Source organism: Diabrotica undecimpunctata, chromosome 8 (genome assembly GCF_040954645.1).
Source record: "Diabrotica undecimpunctata isolate CICGRU chromosome 8, icDiaUnde3, whole genome shotgun sequence".
NCBI classification, from domain to species: domain Eukaryota; kingdom Metazoa; phylum Arthropoda; class Insecta; order Coleoptera; family Chrysomelidae; genus Diabrotica; species Diabrotica undecimpunctata.
In genome coordinates this window covers 123616646-123635416 of record NC_092810.1, presented here as the reverse complement: position 1 = coordinate 123635416, position 18771 = coordinate 123616646, and the positions used below count along the sequence as shown (strand labels likewise).

Genomic DNA, 18771 nt, shown 5'->3' with positions numbered 1-18771 from the left:
TCATCTGCTAAACTTATCCTCTGATTTATTAGCACTTGTAAAATTTTAGTTGTAAGTTTTAGAGGAGTATTTAACAAGTTTATATAACCTCTAATTATATATATATATATATATATATATATATATATATATATATATATATATATATATATATATATCATCAGCCCATAATCGTCCACTGCTGAACATAGGCCTCCTCGAAAAACCTCCATTCAGATCTGTCTTGCGCTGCTGCAATCCAGTTGGTACAAATCCTCTTTATGTCGTCAGTCCATCTTGTGGGTGGTCTTCCCGGGTTTCGTCTATCCGCTCTCGGTCTCCACTCCAAGATTTTTTTGGTCTACCTATTATCCTTCATTCTAGCTACGTGTCCTGCCCGCCTCCATTTAATTTTGGCTATCTGTTTTATAATGTCTTATACACCACTTTTTCTACGGATTTCTTCGTTTCATACCCTATCTCGCAACGTTTTGCCTAACAATGATCTTTCCATTCTACGTTGCGTCACTTGTAGTTTTCGTGTAGATGTCCTTGTTAGGGTAAGTGTCTCTGCGCCATATGTAAGGACAGGCAGGACACACTGATTAAAGGCTCTTCTTTTTAAGCTGATACGTATATCAGCTTTAAAAATATCACGCAGTCTTCCATATACTGCCCATGACAGTGTTCTTAGCAGTTTGATTATCTCTGCTAATTTTTACCGTATGTCCAAGATATATGTAGCTGTCAACAATTTCAATTTCGACGTCTTCTACCCTTAAAGGATGGCTCGGAACTAAATTAGTAATTATTTTTGTCTTTTGGTAGTTAATATTTAGACCTACTTTACGTGCTGCATCGCTGAGTTCATTGAACATATCACGGGCAGCCTTTAGGTCATCTGAAATCAGAACAATATCATCTGCGAATCGTAGATGACTAAGCATCTTACCATCAATATTCATTCCTTTACTTTCCCATTCCAGTGACTTCAAAGCATGTTCAAGTACAGTAATGAACAACTTAGGCGACATAGTATCTCCCTGTCGAATATCTCTCCTGATATGTATCTTATTGGTAGGACCGTGCAGATTTATAGTTGTTGTAGCATTTCTGTATATATTTTCTATAATATTGGTGTACCTATGATCAATTCGACACTCTTCCAATGCCTTTAGAAGTGCGGGTAGTTCGATATTATCAAACGCTTTGTGGAAGTCTATAAATGTTAGAACTAGAGGTCTATTGTATTCAATTGATTTTTCAATCAAGACTTTTATCCACTGTAGGTGGTCATTTGTACCGTAGTTGGGGCGAAAACCAGCCGGTTCTCTTGGCTGATACAGCTCAAATTTTGCTTCCAATCGATTGGTTATTATTCTGGTGTACAATTTGTATAAATGGTTGAGTAGAGAAATTGGCCTGTAATTCTCTAGGTTCATGTTGTGAACCTTTTTATGCAGAACGATTGTAATTTAGTTATTCCAAGCTATAGGAATTTTTTGACTATACAAGCAGAGATTGAAGAGGTCTCGTATTTTTTTCAGAAGAGAAGTTCCGCCAAGTTTTATAGCTTCTGGAACTATTCCATCATCTCCTGGCGCCTTGTTGTTTTTCATTTTTTTGAGTGCATATTGTATCTCATCTTGAGTAATTTCTGGAATGTCCTCAGATCCCTGGTTTTGAACCTTTTGTCTACCCTATTATATATATATATATATATATATATATATATATATATATATATATATATATATATATATAAGGGTAGACAAAAGGTTCAAAACCAGGGATCTGAGGACATATATATATATATATATATATATATATATATATATATATATATATATATATATATATATATATATATATATATATATATATATATATATATATATATATATATATATATATATATATATATATATATATATATATATATATATATATATATATATATTATACCTCTGTAGTTTTCTGGCTGTTCTTTATCTCCTTTTTTGAATACATGGATCTTGCTTACTATATATGGTTTCCATTTTTTGCTTCTGGTTAAAATTCATTCGTTTACGAAATATCACAATTTATTTATCTGTTTTTTTATGCTGATTATTGATATATGGTGGCTGCTGATCGATACGCTAAAAGAAAAAAGGAAGACATGGCGAAAACAATAAAAGATCAAAAATATATGAATCCATTTCTTTAATGAAAATAATATACATGTTATTGCCTAGACCACAGTTGCATATAATACACGTCTGAATAGGGTCTTACACATTTTTCAGGAAATTCATAGGTACTCACTTTCTAACTTTTATAAGTCTTCTAAAAATCAATACTTATACCTTATATGAATCATACATTTTCGAAATTTGGATCCCAAACAGCTGGAACTTTTTGTAATGAGCTTCATCTTTACGCTACGCTCCCTACACACATATACCTACATTACTAATATTCTAGGGAATCGAAATACAAATTTGTAAAATGTTATTACACCGAATTATCAAAATCAAAGAATTTCATGGACTAATTTAGTCGTGACATCATTCGAGAAGATTGGATAAGAACATTTTCTAATGAACCGATAATTACATGTAAAAGTTTATAAGATGTACTTCATTTCAAGTTTATACCTAAATTTTTTTAGAAATAAAAATGCTGAATTCGAATTTTGTACAATAATAAACATATTAACGGATTTATCCATAAAATATTCTACAAAATAAGTATATAAGTAAATAAGTAATTTTTCACTAAAAATAAAAATTCAGTTACTTATTGAAGATTCCTTCTAACAGTTAAAAGCCAACAGATGACAGTACTTTATTTAGCGTTAGAAATAAACTTAAAAATGTTCGGATTCGGAAGTCATTTAGTGTAAGTCATCTTGGCGTGTCACAGTGTGATTTGAATTTTATTTCACCCTTTTATCGGTTATAATAAGTGAAAATACAGTTGATTTACCATTAGAACTATAAGAAAATGATCCGTACTCGGATAGTGAATTAGAATACGTGCCTAACAGTGTAAATAATTCATCTGATTCAAGTAAGTAACTCAACCTAGAAAGTCGGAAATAACCTTTTTCTGTCATAGAAAAAAATTTTTGACTTACACACTTTGACCACTGAAATTTATTTCAGATGTTTTCAATTTACCTGCAGATGATCTTAGAGCAGAAAATAATGTGATTGATAATGAAGGGGGCGTTATGGTAGAATCACCGAAAAAAGGGAGAAAGCGCAAAAGAAATCCAACAGAATGAACAAGGACAGTCAACGTCGTTCGACGGTATAGTGGAAAATCTTATGTGAACAGAAACCGAAAGAATATGCCTGGCAAATCGTTATCATGTAAGTACTATCATGTTTTCTCATCAAATTTTAATCTTCACTTCAAATCTCCATTTAAAGATACCTGTCAGTTAAGCGATTCTTTGCAAAATATCATCAAATTTAAGAATAACGACGAAGATATACAGAAAGCAAAAACCGAAAAAGAAATTCATCTCAGAAAGGTAAAACTAGCGAGAGATTCGCTTAAAAGATAAAAATTTAGCTAATGAACACATTTATGTTCTTACATTCGATCTAAAAAAAACTTTGCCTTTTCCAAAACTAAGCACGTCTGTTGCTTATTATAAGATGAACTTATATGTTTACAATTTGGGAATTCATAGTTTCAACGACAACAAGGGATACATGTTTATGTGGGACGAAACAAAGGGATCTCGAGGTTCACAAGAAGTTGCCTTCTGCCTGCCAAAACATTTAAAAATGAATGCAGGAAATTGTAATAATATCATTTTATATTCAGACTGTTGTATGGGCCAGAACCGAAATATTAAACTAAATCTATCACTGCTTAAACTCGTACAAGACACTGAAATGAAAGCTACTTCAATCGACCATAAATTTCTTATCTCAGGTCATAGCTACCTTCCGAATGATGCAGATTTTGGAGTTATTGAGTCAAAAGCAAAGAATACTTTTGGATCAATAATACACAATACTACACAATAATTGGATCAATTTAGGTTCCATTGCTAAGAAGACTAATCCATTTTAAATAATTAAAATAAAACCTGAAGAATTTCTTTCGACAAGAATGTTGGAAAACAGCATCATTAATAGATAAATCGATAATACAGAGGGCAAGGTTAACTGGTTGAACATAAAATGGCTCAGATATTCCAAAAATAGACCGGAATCTATTTTCTATAAAGAAATACTGCAAGATTTTCTATTTTACGAGATCAACATTGCAAAAAAGTTCGGAAAGGGAGACCACCTAAGTTATTGTTCAAGATCAACTCAAATCTTAGACCTGTCAAAGACCCAAAAAAGAAACATGTTTGATTTACTTCCTTACATTCCACCGCACTACCACAATTTATATAAAGATTTGCCAGTAATAGAAGGGGGGCTAAACCTCGAGCTTCAACTTCAGTGATCGGCCAACTTGAGTCTAATAATGAGAGTGACGATTCGGATAATGACATAGACGAACTCCTTTCCCGTTATTTAATTTTTTAGTTCAGTAAGCACTTAGCATAAGTCATTTTTCCTTCTTTAAATGTATCAAAAAAGAAAAATGCTTTTTATTTTCATTAACTTTCCTTATATTTAACTTTATCAGTATGTTACCTTTCAATAAAAATTATTACACTTATATGGGAGTCGTTATTTTATTACAACAAGTTTTGAAACAAAGTCTTCAAACTTCTCAAAACAACAAAATATTCTCAGTTTTTATATTTAGCGACCTACACTGATTGGCTTCTGAGCAGGCCATATGAACAATGGCTGACATATTTAAACATATGCGAGAGAAATGTATATTTTATTCGTTGCTTTCACAGAATAAATAACAATCAGAATGCCCACTCTCAGATGCTGCATTTGAAGTGTGTCAGAACGCGATCGCCATATTTTAAACGGAAACATAGACTCGAATTGAGAAATTTGTGACAAGCTACGACAGAACTGGAATTTAAATTTTTAGGGATTAATAATTTAGTAATTTTGAAATAATTTAATCTATTCTTCAATTAAAAGTACGAATAAAATAGTGCATATTATGTCTATGGTTGCCGTAAATCAATTAAACCGGGTTAGTTTTTCTATGCACAACAGATAAAATTTCACTGAACAGCACTGGTTCCGTTTAAAACTTACTTGTCAAAGTAAGCTATATAATTTAATGCTTTATTTGGTTTTATTTTGAGTATTGATATTGTTTCCATAACGCGCACTAAGATTGTTATTTTTAATGAACACACATCAATGACAATGAATTTAAAAGCAGCAAACTTAAAAGAAACTCTGGGAGCATGGATGTAAAGAAAAAAGGCAAATGCTAATGCAAAAGAAAGGCAATAGCAAAGAATGAAGCTTTTCTAGTAAACTTTATGAAACTATTATGAGGGTAAGTAAATTAAACGCTAGGAAAATAAGCTAAGAACTTCAGCAAGAAGTTCCACCGTAGTTCATGACTTTCCAGAAGACATAACCTTAAAATATTATCCGATCAAATTAGATAATAAAAATTAAATAGAACTTTGTGTATTATTATGATTAAATATTGTACTAATATAGACAATTGCCTATTTATTCTAACATTTTCAATAATAAATATGTGAAATAGTATCTTACATGTAATTAAAAGTTTATTTATAAACCTTAATATTGGACTTCTCGTGTGAAATCACACTTTATTAGCTCATTGAATTTTAAGATAATGTATTTTACACTAACTTACACTGATATGATGTATTTCTTGGAAATGTCCATAGGTAAATTTAATATTTATTAAAACTGTACAACAATTAGTGGATATGTGCATTGGTTGTTAAATCTACTCGTGGACGTTTCCCATACTTATATATTCACAAATATGTTAATGTTTGGTCTATTTAGTTCAAAGATAATATTTTCGTATACTCCAATATGTATTTAAAAAATTTTTAACCAATAATAAATCGCACAGTTTAAAAGGTATAAGGTACATTAAATGAACATAGCTCCAGAAGATTTTGTCTTTTTAATACAATAAAGCAAAATCTTTTGCAGATAAGTATATAGGTATAAACATCTAATTTTTCATGAAATTATGCTTGTGGGATAATTTTATGGCCAAAAATATAGATTTGAGATTTATAAAATAGTCTTTAACATCTATGAGGCAGCTAATCTGACACTTAACTCATGTTTTTGGAAGACAGGATAGCATAACTTCAGTTGCATTGATTTGTCTATGTGAACACACTAACTTATATACATATAACTCCTGATTTTGAACTGGATATCTTTGGAAAGAAAACTTTTGAAAAATACCTTCAGTAGCTTGGTGTGAGAGAGCGGCGGCGTTGGACTTGTGAAGATTGGAGAGGGCGCTAGGGCTCCAAAGGGTCGTAAGACAAAAAGATAAGGTAAAACTTCTATGTGGATACAATTTTTTTATAAATAATTTTAAATGATCGGTTTTCAACTCCCGTTTTGCTTTTATATTTTAATGATTATAAACTTCCACTAAATATTTAATTATTTGAATGTATGCATACCTGAAGACAAAAAAAATTACCTGTTAATAACCTCTAGTTATGTTCCAACTAGAGGTTATTAACAGGTAAATTTATAGAATTTAACGAATTATTTCCAGAAAATCAAGGAAAATAGGTTTAATATAATTAAGAAACGAGGAAGGATTTCATACAAGTACATGCGACTATTGTCAAAATTTTGGCAGTGTATTTTACTGAACACTATACTAATACCTACATTAAGTAAATAATAATTCAAGTCATTGTTTATTTAATTAGAAGAAATTAGAATAGAGAACCGATAAAAATATAATGTAATTATAAACGGGATTTTTCATAGAGACAAGACTCATTGAATTAGGTCTAAGTCATTGTTAAAGTTAGTAATCATGCTTTTCTCATACTGGTTCTAGAGTACAAACACTTTATTAAGATGAATCAATGATGAATGAGTAACCAACAATCTATGACGATGGCAAGACTACATTAACCATATACAAAGAGGAAATTAATCACAAAAACTATAATATATATGGAGCTGAAACGACATCTTTACTCTATCTTACTCATTTATTGTTATTTTTCATTAGATCTAACACCTTAGCAAGCCAGTTATACATTTACTAATGAAAAGAAGCTTGTTGTGATGCTAAATGCATTGACCACTGAATGTGAATGGCATTAAGAGAGCAGAAGAGGGTAATCACTTTTTGTACACAGAGGAACCCGAAGATATAAAATGACTTTCTATGAAAACCTTAAAACACTTAGATGAGTAAAAGAGAGCAAAGATAAGATTTAAGCAGCGAGGAATAATGACAATAAATGAACAATTGGAAAACAAATACAAATAACTAGATATGGAGAAAGAAACACCAGGGAAACTCGGTAAATTTTAAGAAACCTAATAAACTAAATAACGTTTAAATGGTTCTGAAACTATTTCCTTCTTATTTGACACTTAGGTATATATTTTTTAGATGAGATTAAACCGTAATTAATATTATTTTTACAATTTTATTTCAGAATTTTTTGGAAAATGGTTTTCGGATTGGAAGATCAGCATGAAAACCAAAACTGAAAATAATTGGAAATACATCAGAATCAACAAAGAGAAAGATGGAACATAGAACATAGAAGCTCTTTAAATACCACATAAAGAACTGGATTATCAAGTAGCCATAAGCAACAGGTTCCAAGTGCTGGGAAAGAAAGATCATAATGTAGACTTACAAGTATGGTAGCGAGTGGCATTAGTTATAGGACAAGTTGCGAAGGAAACCATTGGAAAAAAGAGGACTCGTCCAAAACGGAAATGGTTTGACAAACAATGCGAGGAAATGCTGGAAATAAAAACTCACAAAAGATTGAAAATGCTGCAAAATCCTACTAATAAGAACAAAACAGATTTTCACAGAACAAGAGCACAGACAAGGCGACTACTCAAAACTAAAAAGAGGAGATTTAGGGAAGTGAAGACAGTCAGACAAGGTAAAACTGTTGGGGCAACACAAGCCATGAGAAATGAAGCAGATAAAATAATAATGACAAAAACAGGAATCGTCGAACGATGGAAGGAATTTACTAAATATTGAAAATGAGATGGAGGAAGCAGATATTACATTCCATTTTGCAGATTTGGAAATACCAGCATCAACACTGCAAGAAGTAATTCTTGAAGTACATACATAACTATGGCGTCTACCAGGAATAAGTAAAATATGAAACTCAAGAGAATCCTGACAACAATGTTATAGCCAAAGCTATAAATAAAAGAGATGCGACTGGATGGATAATGGAACTTTTAATCGGAAGTTGGCCCAATCAGTAAGAATCTGGAACAACATGAATAAAGATTTAAGTTTAACAATCGTAAAAGAAAAACAGTCAAAAAAGAAATAATATATAACGAATACTTGTGGATGCAATCTAGAGTACTTACAACTTAGCTCATCGTGAAAGTATAAAAGAAAAAGATAAAAAAGTTCTTGATCGCTTTCTGTCTCTTTCTAATACACCTACATACAATTCCTGCTCTTTTTCTGCATAAATAAATATTTTTTAATTTACCGTCACTGTAAATTTTTGATTTAGTCTCTATGAAAGATCCATATATCATAAAATAGAGAAACTATTTAGTTGATTCAACTGTTACATATATCTTTGAAGTAAATAAACCATTAATTCAAATTTACAAACTTATTTATTTTTATAAATTTGTACATTTAAACCAATAGACAAATATATTGATCTGCAGCATTTTTTCAACAGACGATTTGCTTGAATAATACCAAACGGTACAAATATACTTATTTCTTACACTTTCGGTAAAAAGTGCGGTAAATATATGTGTGTAAAACTAAAAATAAAAACAGACCCTATTCGTGTTGGGTAATATTTAGGTCTTTAAATAAATAAAAGTATTACTGTCAGTCTAACATTTGTTAAATAATAACGAATTGCAAAAAATTTAAAATTACCGTAATACAGGTAATGAAACGATTTCCTTGGCAAAATTCAAAAATGTTTATCACTCACACATACTTAGGTACCTTCTTTATTCTTTGGATACAAGGAAAAAGTATCATTGCTTGCAATCTCAGGTGATTCCAAATACTTTCAATAATAATGTCAACAATTATGTTTCATCATAGGAACTTTAAACATCTCTAAATTGGTCCTCATTAAAAAGAACCACTAATTCGATATATACACTGACATATATAGATAAAGTTAATAATAAAATTCATATACACTAGATACTAAAACGATCATCTAAAACCTAGGTATGCTTATTTATGTCCATAACATAGATTTCTATCTACAGTAGTTTTTACACAATCAGCAAATGACAGTCAATCAAATTGATAATAATATGAGACCCTGCTTAACGACTGAATGCCATCTGCTAAGTTTTTAGACGAATTTGAAAGTAGACAACAGTCCACTTCAACTTTTTTCAAACCAATCGAATATAATGCTGATTAACTACTCAAATCTGACGTCACATCGGCAAGTCAAGCTCATAAATCTTTCCAAACAAACTTATACCATACGTAAAAACCACAAGACCTATTTCAAATCAACTTACATAATATTATGTTGCGAAGGGAGGTACTAGACATGTTTTTATAAAGTAGTAATCGTACTAATGCGTTTTTAAAAGCAAAATATTTAGTCTTTGAGTCGCTGGATTCCCCCCCCCCCTTCCGGCGAAAATATAGACTTCCACCCGCCACGATTAAGTTAAATAATGCCATTTAAATTGTCGTTTAAAATCTGCGCAACAAATTTTCACTGTAATTCCATTGAAATTTTAAAATTGGTCCATTAGCAAACGATGTAGGTTTGCTCAGCAGATGTTTTCAAATAATGAAATAACGGAGCAAGAAATAACTAGCAAATTAGTACTGGTAATAAATAAACAAAACAGGTCCAAAATTCTAGCAACTAGCTACTACTACTACTACTAAGCCATGGACATGGCTTATATCATATATGGATGAAGGAATCATATATGGATGAAGTGGATGAGTCCGTGGAAAGACGAGACCTTAGAGATGAAGAATGGCAGGATAAAAAGGCCTGGAGACGTTGGCTGAAAGAAGGAAGACAACGACAGCCTTTCTTAGAACTCCAGATCTTTTGGACTACAGCCCTTGAAGGGCCTCGGTTGGCCTGCCTCATGACATCTTTCAATTGTTCCCTGTTGTTGACTCGCTGCCGCCACTATCGGATTTCCAATCTAGGTCATCCTGCACGTAATATATTCACCTGAGTTAGGATTTTCCTCTATTCCTTCTTTCTCTCAGGTCTACCAGAAATTATTTCTTCATGGTTCCTCGTTGCTTTCTGTACGTGAGCATCCCACCTTATTCTCTCTTTGTTCACTTCAGTGCCTGGTTTCTTTTTAACCACACTTTACCATCTCTTACTGGTCTATACATTTTTCTGATGATTTTTCTCTTCCAGTTTCTGACCGCTTCTTCATTATTGCTGGTGAAAGTTCATGTCTTGCTTCCATACATCACTACTGGATAGATTACGCATCTAATACTCCCTTTCACAACAAACATAACAATGACGTTAGTATAGTTTTGTTCAGAAACAGTTATAAACTTCATATTTACCTGTGACGTCATATTTTTAGGAGCTTATGGGAGCTAAAAAGTCATTGTAAATAATAAGTTAAGATTGTTTTAACCAAAAAGGAAGCTATATTGACTGTCGCCTTTTTTGAATTAAATAAATATTTCAACAGCTGCCTGCATCCAGCCATGTGTGAGCCATTGTCGCCAAAATTATTCGCGAAATTTTACCACAAATATACAATAATACAATTAAACAGTAGGTACATATTATACAATAAAAATTAAATACTTGTCAAACTGTAATACTTTAAGTATCCTAACCTACATAAGTATATTTGGCATAAATAATAACAGACAGTCGATATAATATTAAATAACATAAATTAGGACAATATTATATTATGCAGATGTATTTTCTTCAGAATGTTGTATTCGTTTTTGTGGCAGTTGGGAATGGTTTGAAAACTGATGAGTTCACGCATTTAGTTTTTCTCATTCTTGTAGATCAAATACCAAATAAAAACGGTTTGATCAAAGATTTTCATATAAGTATTTGTGATGTTTCGGCGACGTTTTATATTCACCTTTGTTATTTAATTAAGTTAAAAACTGAGAAATAAACGATTTAAAGAAGATTGTTCCACCGTGGAAAGTGGATTTTTTAGGGAAAATAATTCGAATTTGCCGAGAATTGATTTTTTTGGTGGCTAATTTTTTTCACAATAAACGGTTACTTATGCCCTGCTAAATTTAGAAATGTACAGGCCTCCATATTGGCAATTAAAAAGACTACTTATTGCTGCCACCGATAAACAGTACAGAAGAGTAATCATAGGTATTTATTATTAATAAAAAACACACTCACAAGTACAAAACAAGTATTGGCGTTTTGGAACGAAGTTAGTCAGCACAAGGATTTTCATCAATTTACGTGGACCCAACCACCGAAAAATTTGAAATCATTATAATATGCAAGGAAATCTCCAAAATAAAGGTTAATGCCGTTAGAATCCATCGAGGAGAAGAGTGTGGATGAAAATAAAAGTTCAATGATACTGCACGACATTTCAACAAAGATATAATCTATTAGGTTTTGAAAATGAGTCTACCCAGTTTCTGTATCGAATGAGGTTGAATTTGAAATTACACAATATTTGTTACTACTCATCAATTAATACGTACAACGAAATCATAAAAGCTCTTGACGAAGCTGCAATTGAAGCTATTGGAAAAGTGGGTAATGTAAAGATTTGACATGAATAGTGGAATAAAGAAATAGAAGATCTTGTGGGGAAGAACAAGGATATGTATAATAAATGGCTAACAACAAAGGACCATTACGATCGGCAACAGTACAACAGTTTAAACAAAGCAATAAAAAAGAGGCAAATAAAGCCAAAAATGAGATGTGGAATAAAGTCTGCCTTTACGTAGACAATTTTATGGGTACCGCAAGGTAGTAGAACAAAAAGAAAAGAACGCAGTAGGTTAACTCAAATATCCCCGGAATTATAGGTCGAATATTATGAACACATGCTGATAGAAGATTGAGCAGAATTAAAAAAGATATTAGCTACGAAGAATATGATATTTCCTACCGCGAAGAAACTGGAATAACACCAGACAAAATTAAAAAACACGCCAACGTTATGAGAAATGGGAAGGCTTCATGACTGGAGGGAGTATCTATAGAACTGATTAAATATGACCCTGACAAACTATTTCAGCTCTTGGCTTATACCCAATTTATTCTTGAGAGTTGAAGAGCTCCCCCAGAATAGAAAACTGCATATATCAGAAATCTATACAAAAATAAAGGCGGCAGAAAGGAATGGAAGAACTACCAAGGCCTTAGTGTAACCAACTTAATCTGCAGGAACATAATTGTGGATTTCTTACATGTCGTTATTGTATAGACAATGTGTTCTGTCTAAAATAAACAATAGAAAAGCGCTTGGAATACAATATGGAGACACACATGGTATTTCTTGACCTTCAAAAGGCGTATAATAGTGTCCCATTAGCCAAGCTGTGAAAGGTGCAAGAAGACAAGAAAATTCCACCGATTTACATTAACAAAGCTGCTGCATTGCACCTCCACTATTTAAGATTTAATTGGAGGGGGTTTTGGATATTTGGAAAAGACAATGTGAGTTGTCAGAAGTGTTCAAATTGAAGATCATCAACTGTACAGCTTGAACTTACTTTGCGAATGGCCAAGTAGTACTGGCAGAAGATCAAGATGATATCTACTACAAGACACTTAGAACCAAGAGGCATACAAATCGAAAATAATGATGATAATGGTCGGAATACAAAAGAAATAGAAGAAATGGTCAAGGTAATTCAGTAATGCGTCTAGTTTACTCCGGAATAACCACATCACTTAAAACAGAAAAATTAGGATAGATAAAAGTATCATAGAATGTATTGATACATATGGTTCAGAGCTCTGGGTAATAAATTAAAAAGACGCATCCAAAATAAAAACAATGGAAATGAATTATTGGCGTAGATGTTGCCAAATCACTAGAAGAGAAAAAGTGAGGAATACTGAAATTAGAGAGCGTATGGGTATAAACCTTGACATCCTGGAAACTATAGGAAGCAAAAGGCTGAAATGGTATGGGGCCATTTCATAAGGATGAATGATTAAAGATGGCCAAGGAGAATGTTACAGTGACTCTCCACCAACCGCAGGAATAAGGAAAACCAAGAAGATCGTGAAGACAGAAGTAAATGGTGCAATGGAAGATAGGAATCTACAAGCAGATGCCTGGAACGATTGCAAGCGTTGGAAGCTATGATGCGAGAGAGGATAACAGCTGTAATAAACTCGTTAAAAATATTAAATAGTTTGGGCTACATTAGGTACTTATGTATGATTTTAAAAACTTTAAAAAAATAGTCAATATCCCTATTGGACCCTTAATCATGAATGGAATAACTCTATCATACTGGTTAAGTATCTCATCTCTCACAAGGACTTTCTGTACGTGCTGTAGACTTGCCGTGGCAAAAATTGGGCCTGAAACCTAAAATTATCTATTGCTCATATCTAATGATTGTCACACCTAAGGTCTGCCTTTCCAAAATGTTGGCAGTGCCTGGTTTGCGCATGTCTTGTACCTGTACCTGTACCTGTTGTAAATGTTGGTATTGTTACTTTAAATATTTATCTACATCTCTCGAAACATCCAACTTGAATGATTACTAATGATCCACTGGGACAAAAAAGATAACTACGATATAATAACAAAAATATTGGCTATATTACAAATTACAAAACATGTTATACCGGGTACTACTTACAATATACAATTATATAGAAAAAGTTTTTTTTTATTTCATTATTAGCAAGTCGTTTCTTTGTAGTATTAAAAAGTTCTTTATAACTAAAAGAAACTTATTTGAAATATTACAATCGGCATAAAATAATACAGTCCTAATTGTCTTACCTAGAGAAACTAAGATGAAATGTTTAGGGATACTTGAAAGACGTAAATAAAGAAAAGAAATAACAAACTCTGCAAAATCATAAATTAATTTTATTGTTTATTAAAAGTTCGTCGCAGTAACCCTTCAAGTTGATATAAATAAATGCACTGAGATCTAAAAACAAAAGTTTTCAAATACTGCATAAAGATGTCAACCTTAAATATAACTTCAGGGTGTATTTTACATTTTCGTTTAAAGTCAAAGAATCTCTATACAAGTTCTTACAAAACTGGCAAAAACCAAATAATAATGAATCTAGACATATTAATAATTACAAAAGATTTTACAAAAATTTCTCAATAAAAGTGATTCTTTCATTGAAAAAATTAGTACACTATTAGTAGGTTTAATCAGTTTAGTACGTTCAGGCATATCACTTAATTGAGAAAGTGATTCAAAGTACCTGATTCAAAGCTATCCTTTCTAAATAGTACACAAAAACCGGGATCATTGATATATAAATTCATTGCACAACAAAAGACCACGCTATTCTAAAAAATGGTCAGCAAAAAAGTTCAGTGAGGGTCATTCTTGCTTGACCATTACGTTCGGATTGTAGTTATGGCCACTTGACGTAACGAGTGATAGAGGACTAGTTGCTAAACTATTAGCGATATGAAACATATTTCCGTTCGTATTACCGACTGAACAAGGTGAACCCATCACCGATGTAGGTGGATTAATTCGTTTTTCTTTCTGCCTTCTATTACAGAACCAAACTCGCACCACTTCTTTCTCCATACAGAGTCCATCGGCTAACATTGTTATTTCTTCGGAAGTAGGTTTTGGATTTTGAACAAAAGCCTTTTCCAGCGCTACTCGCACACTTGTTTCTATTGAAGTCCTTTTCTTTCGCCTCCTTCCTATCGTTTCGGGAGTGGTTAGAGGATTGCTGAGTGATCCAGGGTTTGTCAATGTGCTATCGGCGTCTTCTAACCATTTTTGCAAAAGGGGCTTTAGCTTGCACATGTTTTTAAAACTAAGGTTTAAAGCTTCAAATCGAGAAATTGTGGTTTGAGAAAAATCGTTTCCATATAGTTTTCCCATTGCTAAACCTACATCTCCTTGTGTAAAACCTAAAACAAAAAAATAGTAAGAAAAACCGATCGATATAAATTAAAACAATTTTAACTACATTAACTCTTTACCGTATTATGTGCCATAAATAGCACAAACCAAAATTTTTTTTTAATCTTTTAACTCATATGTGGCATAGTTCTGATGGCGAGATAGCCAGCCATGCGCAGTTTCAAGTTCATTCTTGTTGAAATTCTGAACCACGTGAAACCGTGTTCAACATTTAAGGTTATTTTTATGGTAAAAACGTTTTTTACGGCGAGAAAAAATTGAAATTCAGTGTATTATGATATTAGATATCTTCTCAGGTGAGTACTAAAAATTATGAATGTTGAAAGTCTCTCGAAAACCCCAGAAAGGGTTTGTACTATATATGGTACACTATGAAGTTACGGACTCATTGATTGTTTTTGTATATATGGATCCGAAACTCTTTTATGGTACAATGAGTCCAGTTCGAATACCAAATAGTACTAATAGTGAAGAATCAGATCTCTCCGGTAAAGATGGCACAAATGAGATGATATTGTGTCAAGATAGTGGCAATGAGGAGCGTGAAGATTTATCAAGCAATGTCAAGGAAACTGTCATTCCTGTCACATTCTCAGATTCCTCAGATAATGATATCCTTTTGTTTGAAAGACTGTAATATAAAATCAAGATACTTTATAATTAGGTGAAAGGTAACCTGAGAAGATTAGAAGATGACACTAAATTGACTAGTTCTGAAAATTAACCTTCCTCCATTTTACAATTAGAAACTCCGGTCCAATTGTTTAAGTTTCTCTTTCCTGATAATCTTATAGAGCATATTAGAGAACAATAAAATATATACTCAGTGCAACAACTTCCAGATAAACCAGCTATTATAAAAAAATACGAAATAGACAATTTATAGAAATTACTATTTACATGTTGATAATTCAACTTCCATCAACAAGACACTATTGGAATTCCAATATTAGTCACCGAACAGTTAGCAATGTGATGAGCTGCAACAGGTTCGAAGAAATAAAACGTTTCTTTAATTTCAATGACAATGATGACATGATTGAAAATGATCAGCCTGGACATGACAGATTGTTTAAAATCAGACCTGTTCTGAGCCAAATCAACAGTACGGCTACTCATGGTTCCAAAAGAAGAATTTCTAGCTGTAGATGAACAGATTATTCCAACAAAAGCGCGAAGCCAGCTATCACAGTATAACCCAAAAAAAACACATAAGTGGGGCTTCAAAAACTTTGTGCTGAGTGGAATTTTTGATTCAGATATGACTTTGATTTGTTTGCTGGCTTCCCAAAGTAATATTGTACCTCCATGAGCACCAAATCTTAATATGAGCAGCAACGAGGCTGTCAAATTAGCCGATTCGATACCAAAACATCAACATTACAAGTTGTTTTTGACAATTGGTTCACCAGCATACCACTTATGATATATTTGACCAAATAGGGCATTTTATCTTTGGGAACAGTATGACTAAATCGTGTTCCTGGAGTTGTGATGCCAGCTGAGAAAGAAATGAAGAAGCGCGGCAGAGGTCATATGGTAGAGAAACTGCTATAGTGAACTGTTGGTTATTAGCCAGAATAGCGAACAAACTGGCAATAGCCGATGCTCCATGCAAAGCGGGAAAACCAACTAAATAGAACAGAGTAGGAAGACCGTCAAGTAGTAGCCTTTCAGCAGATGCATGAGTATAAACGAAAAAAGGGACCCACTAAAGAAATAAAGAAGACATCCGTCAAGATGGGTTTGATCATCTTCCCTATTGGGATAAGAGCACTAGATCAAGATGCAAATTTCCAGGCTATAGAGGGAAAGCATATATAATGTGCACAAAATGCTCAATACCGTTGTTTCTTAATAAAGAAAGAGACTGTTATTTGCAGTTTCATACTCTCTAGTGTATACTGTAAATTTAAATTTGTTTGACTTTAATATTATATTGTTGTATGATGTTCCATATTTGGTAGCCTAGGTACCGGGCCACGGGGGTCATAAGGGCAATGAAAAAGTAGATGAAATGGCCAAACAAGGCTCATCAATGCCATTCATTGGACCGGAACCCTTCTGCGGCATTGCAAAGACAGTAACAAGAACGGCTACAAGAAAGTGGGTAGCTCACAAATTTCTGGAATGGTGGAGGAATTAACCAGGACAACGACAGGCGAAACAGTTCAATAGAGAACATTCGCCAAAATTTACGGCAGACCTAATAAGCAAGACAGGAAAACAGTCAAAGCCATAGTAGGTATTCTAACAGGGCGCTGTAAGCTAAATAGGCATTTAAAGCTGATGGGATTATCAGATGATGACCTGTGCAGATTCTGTCACCTCGAAGAAGAAACAGCAGTGCACATTTTATGTCAGTGTGACAGTCTAGCAAATGTGCGATTCTTTGCATTAGGAGAAGAAAATCCACCGGCAAATAGCTACATGGAAGGTACAGTCTCGAAGCTATTACACTTTATAAAAAGGGTCCGGCTAGAGAATGTTATCTAGGACTAGAGGACCACAATAGATCTGAAAAGGTCGCAGTGGAATAGGCCAAAAGGCCACCTCTCTAAATCTATCTATCTATCCATATTTGGAACCAAAAATTTTTTTACGTGAAAATAGAATTAAAAAAAAAACAAAAATTCATACGGTAAAGGGTTAACGGGCAAAGTCTTTTTAAAAAATAATAAAAAACAATTATATAGAATGCCTCAACAACTAGACCAAGAAGATGGAATAGTTGGATTAAATATGAATTACGACATAATAAAAGTGCTGACAAATCAAGGCGAAAAGAATAGGTATATGATCCACATATAATAAAATTGAATAAAGAAAACTAAACAGTCCAAATAAATGTAGAAAGAGGAATAAACATAACATGGGCTTCATTTTATAATTAGCTACGTATTGAAAATAAAATAATAAAAAGACAAAACTATTGAATAAAGAACACAACCACAAAAGCATATTGATGTGCATGGATCGAGATAGAGAAAATGGAGGAGTGAAGGGAAGACCCCTTTCAAAACTCGATGTTTCAAGGTTAATAGATAGATATCTTTACAGATAACTTTTATTGTACTACTTATTGCGTTAATATAATTGTTGATGTACATAATATGCTTCTTAAAACCTTACCTAGTTTTATCCTTCTCTGTTTAAACGTCTTCGCAAACTGTTCAAGTTCTTCCAAATCTGTGGTTTCTTCTGGAGACGGTTCTAGTATCCTTGACGGCGTTTTAAGATGTTGAGGCGTGAGTCCGCCAGAACTCGGCGTGCTTGGGGTGAGCATGCTGGCAGGTATATTATGGTTGTTGTTTGGAGGAGTGGTCTGTGTTTGATGAGGTAACGTCGTGTTTGGGGGAATGCTAGTGTTGTGTTGATTTGTATTTTGCTGTACTTTCTGCAGTTGTTGTAGTTGCTGGGCAGCTTGTGCTATTTGTTGTACCTGCAAAAAATTTTGTGTTTACAAAAGACCGAATAAGAGTGTAAATACACATATAAATGGTGCACAAAATGGACTGAGTTGTATGCTTGTAGATTTTGTCACATGCGTGTAACATAACATCAACA

General features: G+C 32.9%; 1 protein-coding gene across 2 annotated transcripts in view; it reads right to left on the bottom strand.

Annotated features, from left to right (window-relative positions):
• Positions 1–14142: 14142 nt before the first annotated feature.
• Positions 14143–18771, bottom strand: part of LOC140447939 (uncharacterized) — a 270677-nt gene continuing 266048 nt past the window's right edge. For both annotated transcript variants that reach the window (XM_072540881.1, XM_072540880.1), the window contains 2 exons: positions 18337–18646; positions 14143–15191 (listed from right to left, as the gene is read on the bottom strand). In XM_072540881.1, coding sequence (XP_072396982.1) covers positions 14641–15191; positions 18337–18646 — 861 coding nt within the window. In that variant the 3' untranslated portion in view covers positions 14143–14640. The remainder of the gene's footprint in view (positions 15192–18336; positions 18647–18771) is intronic.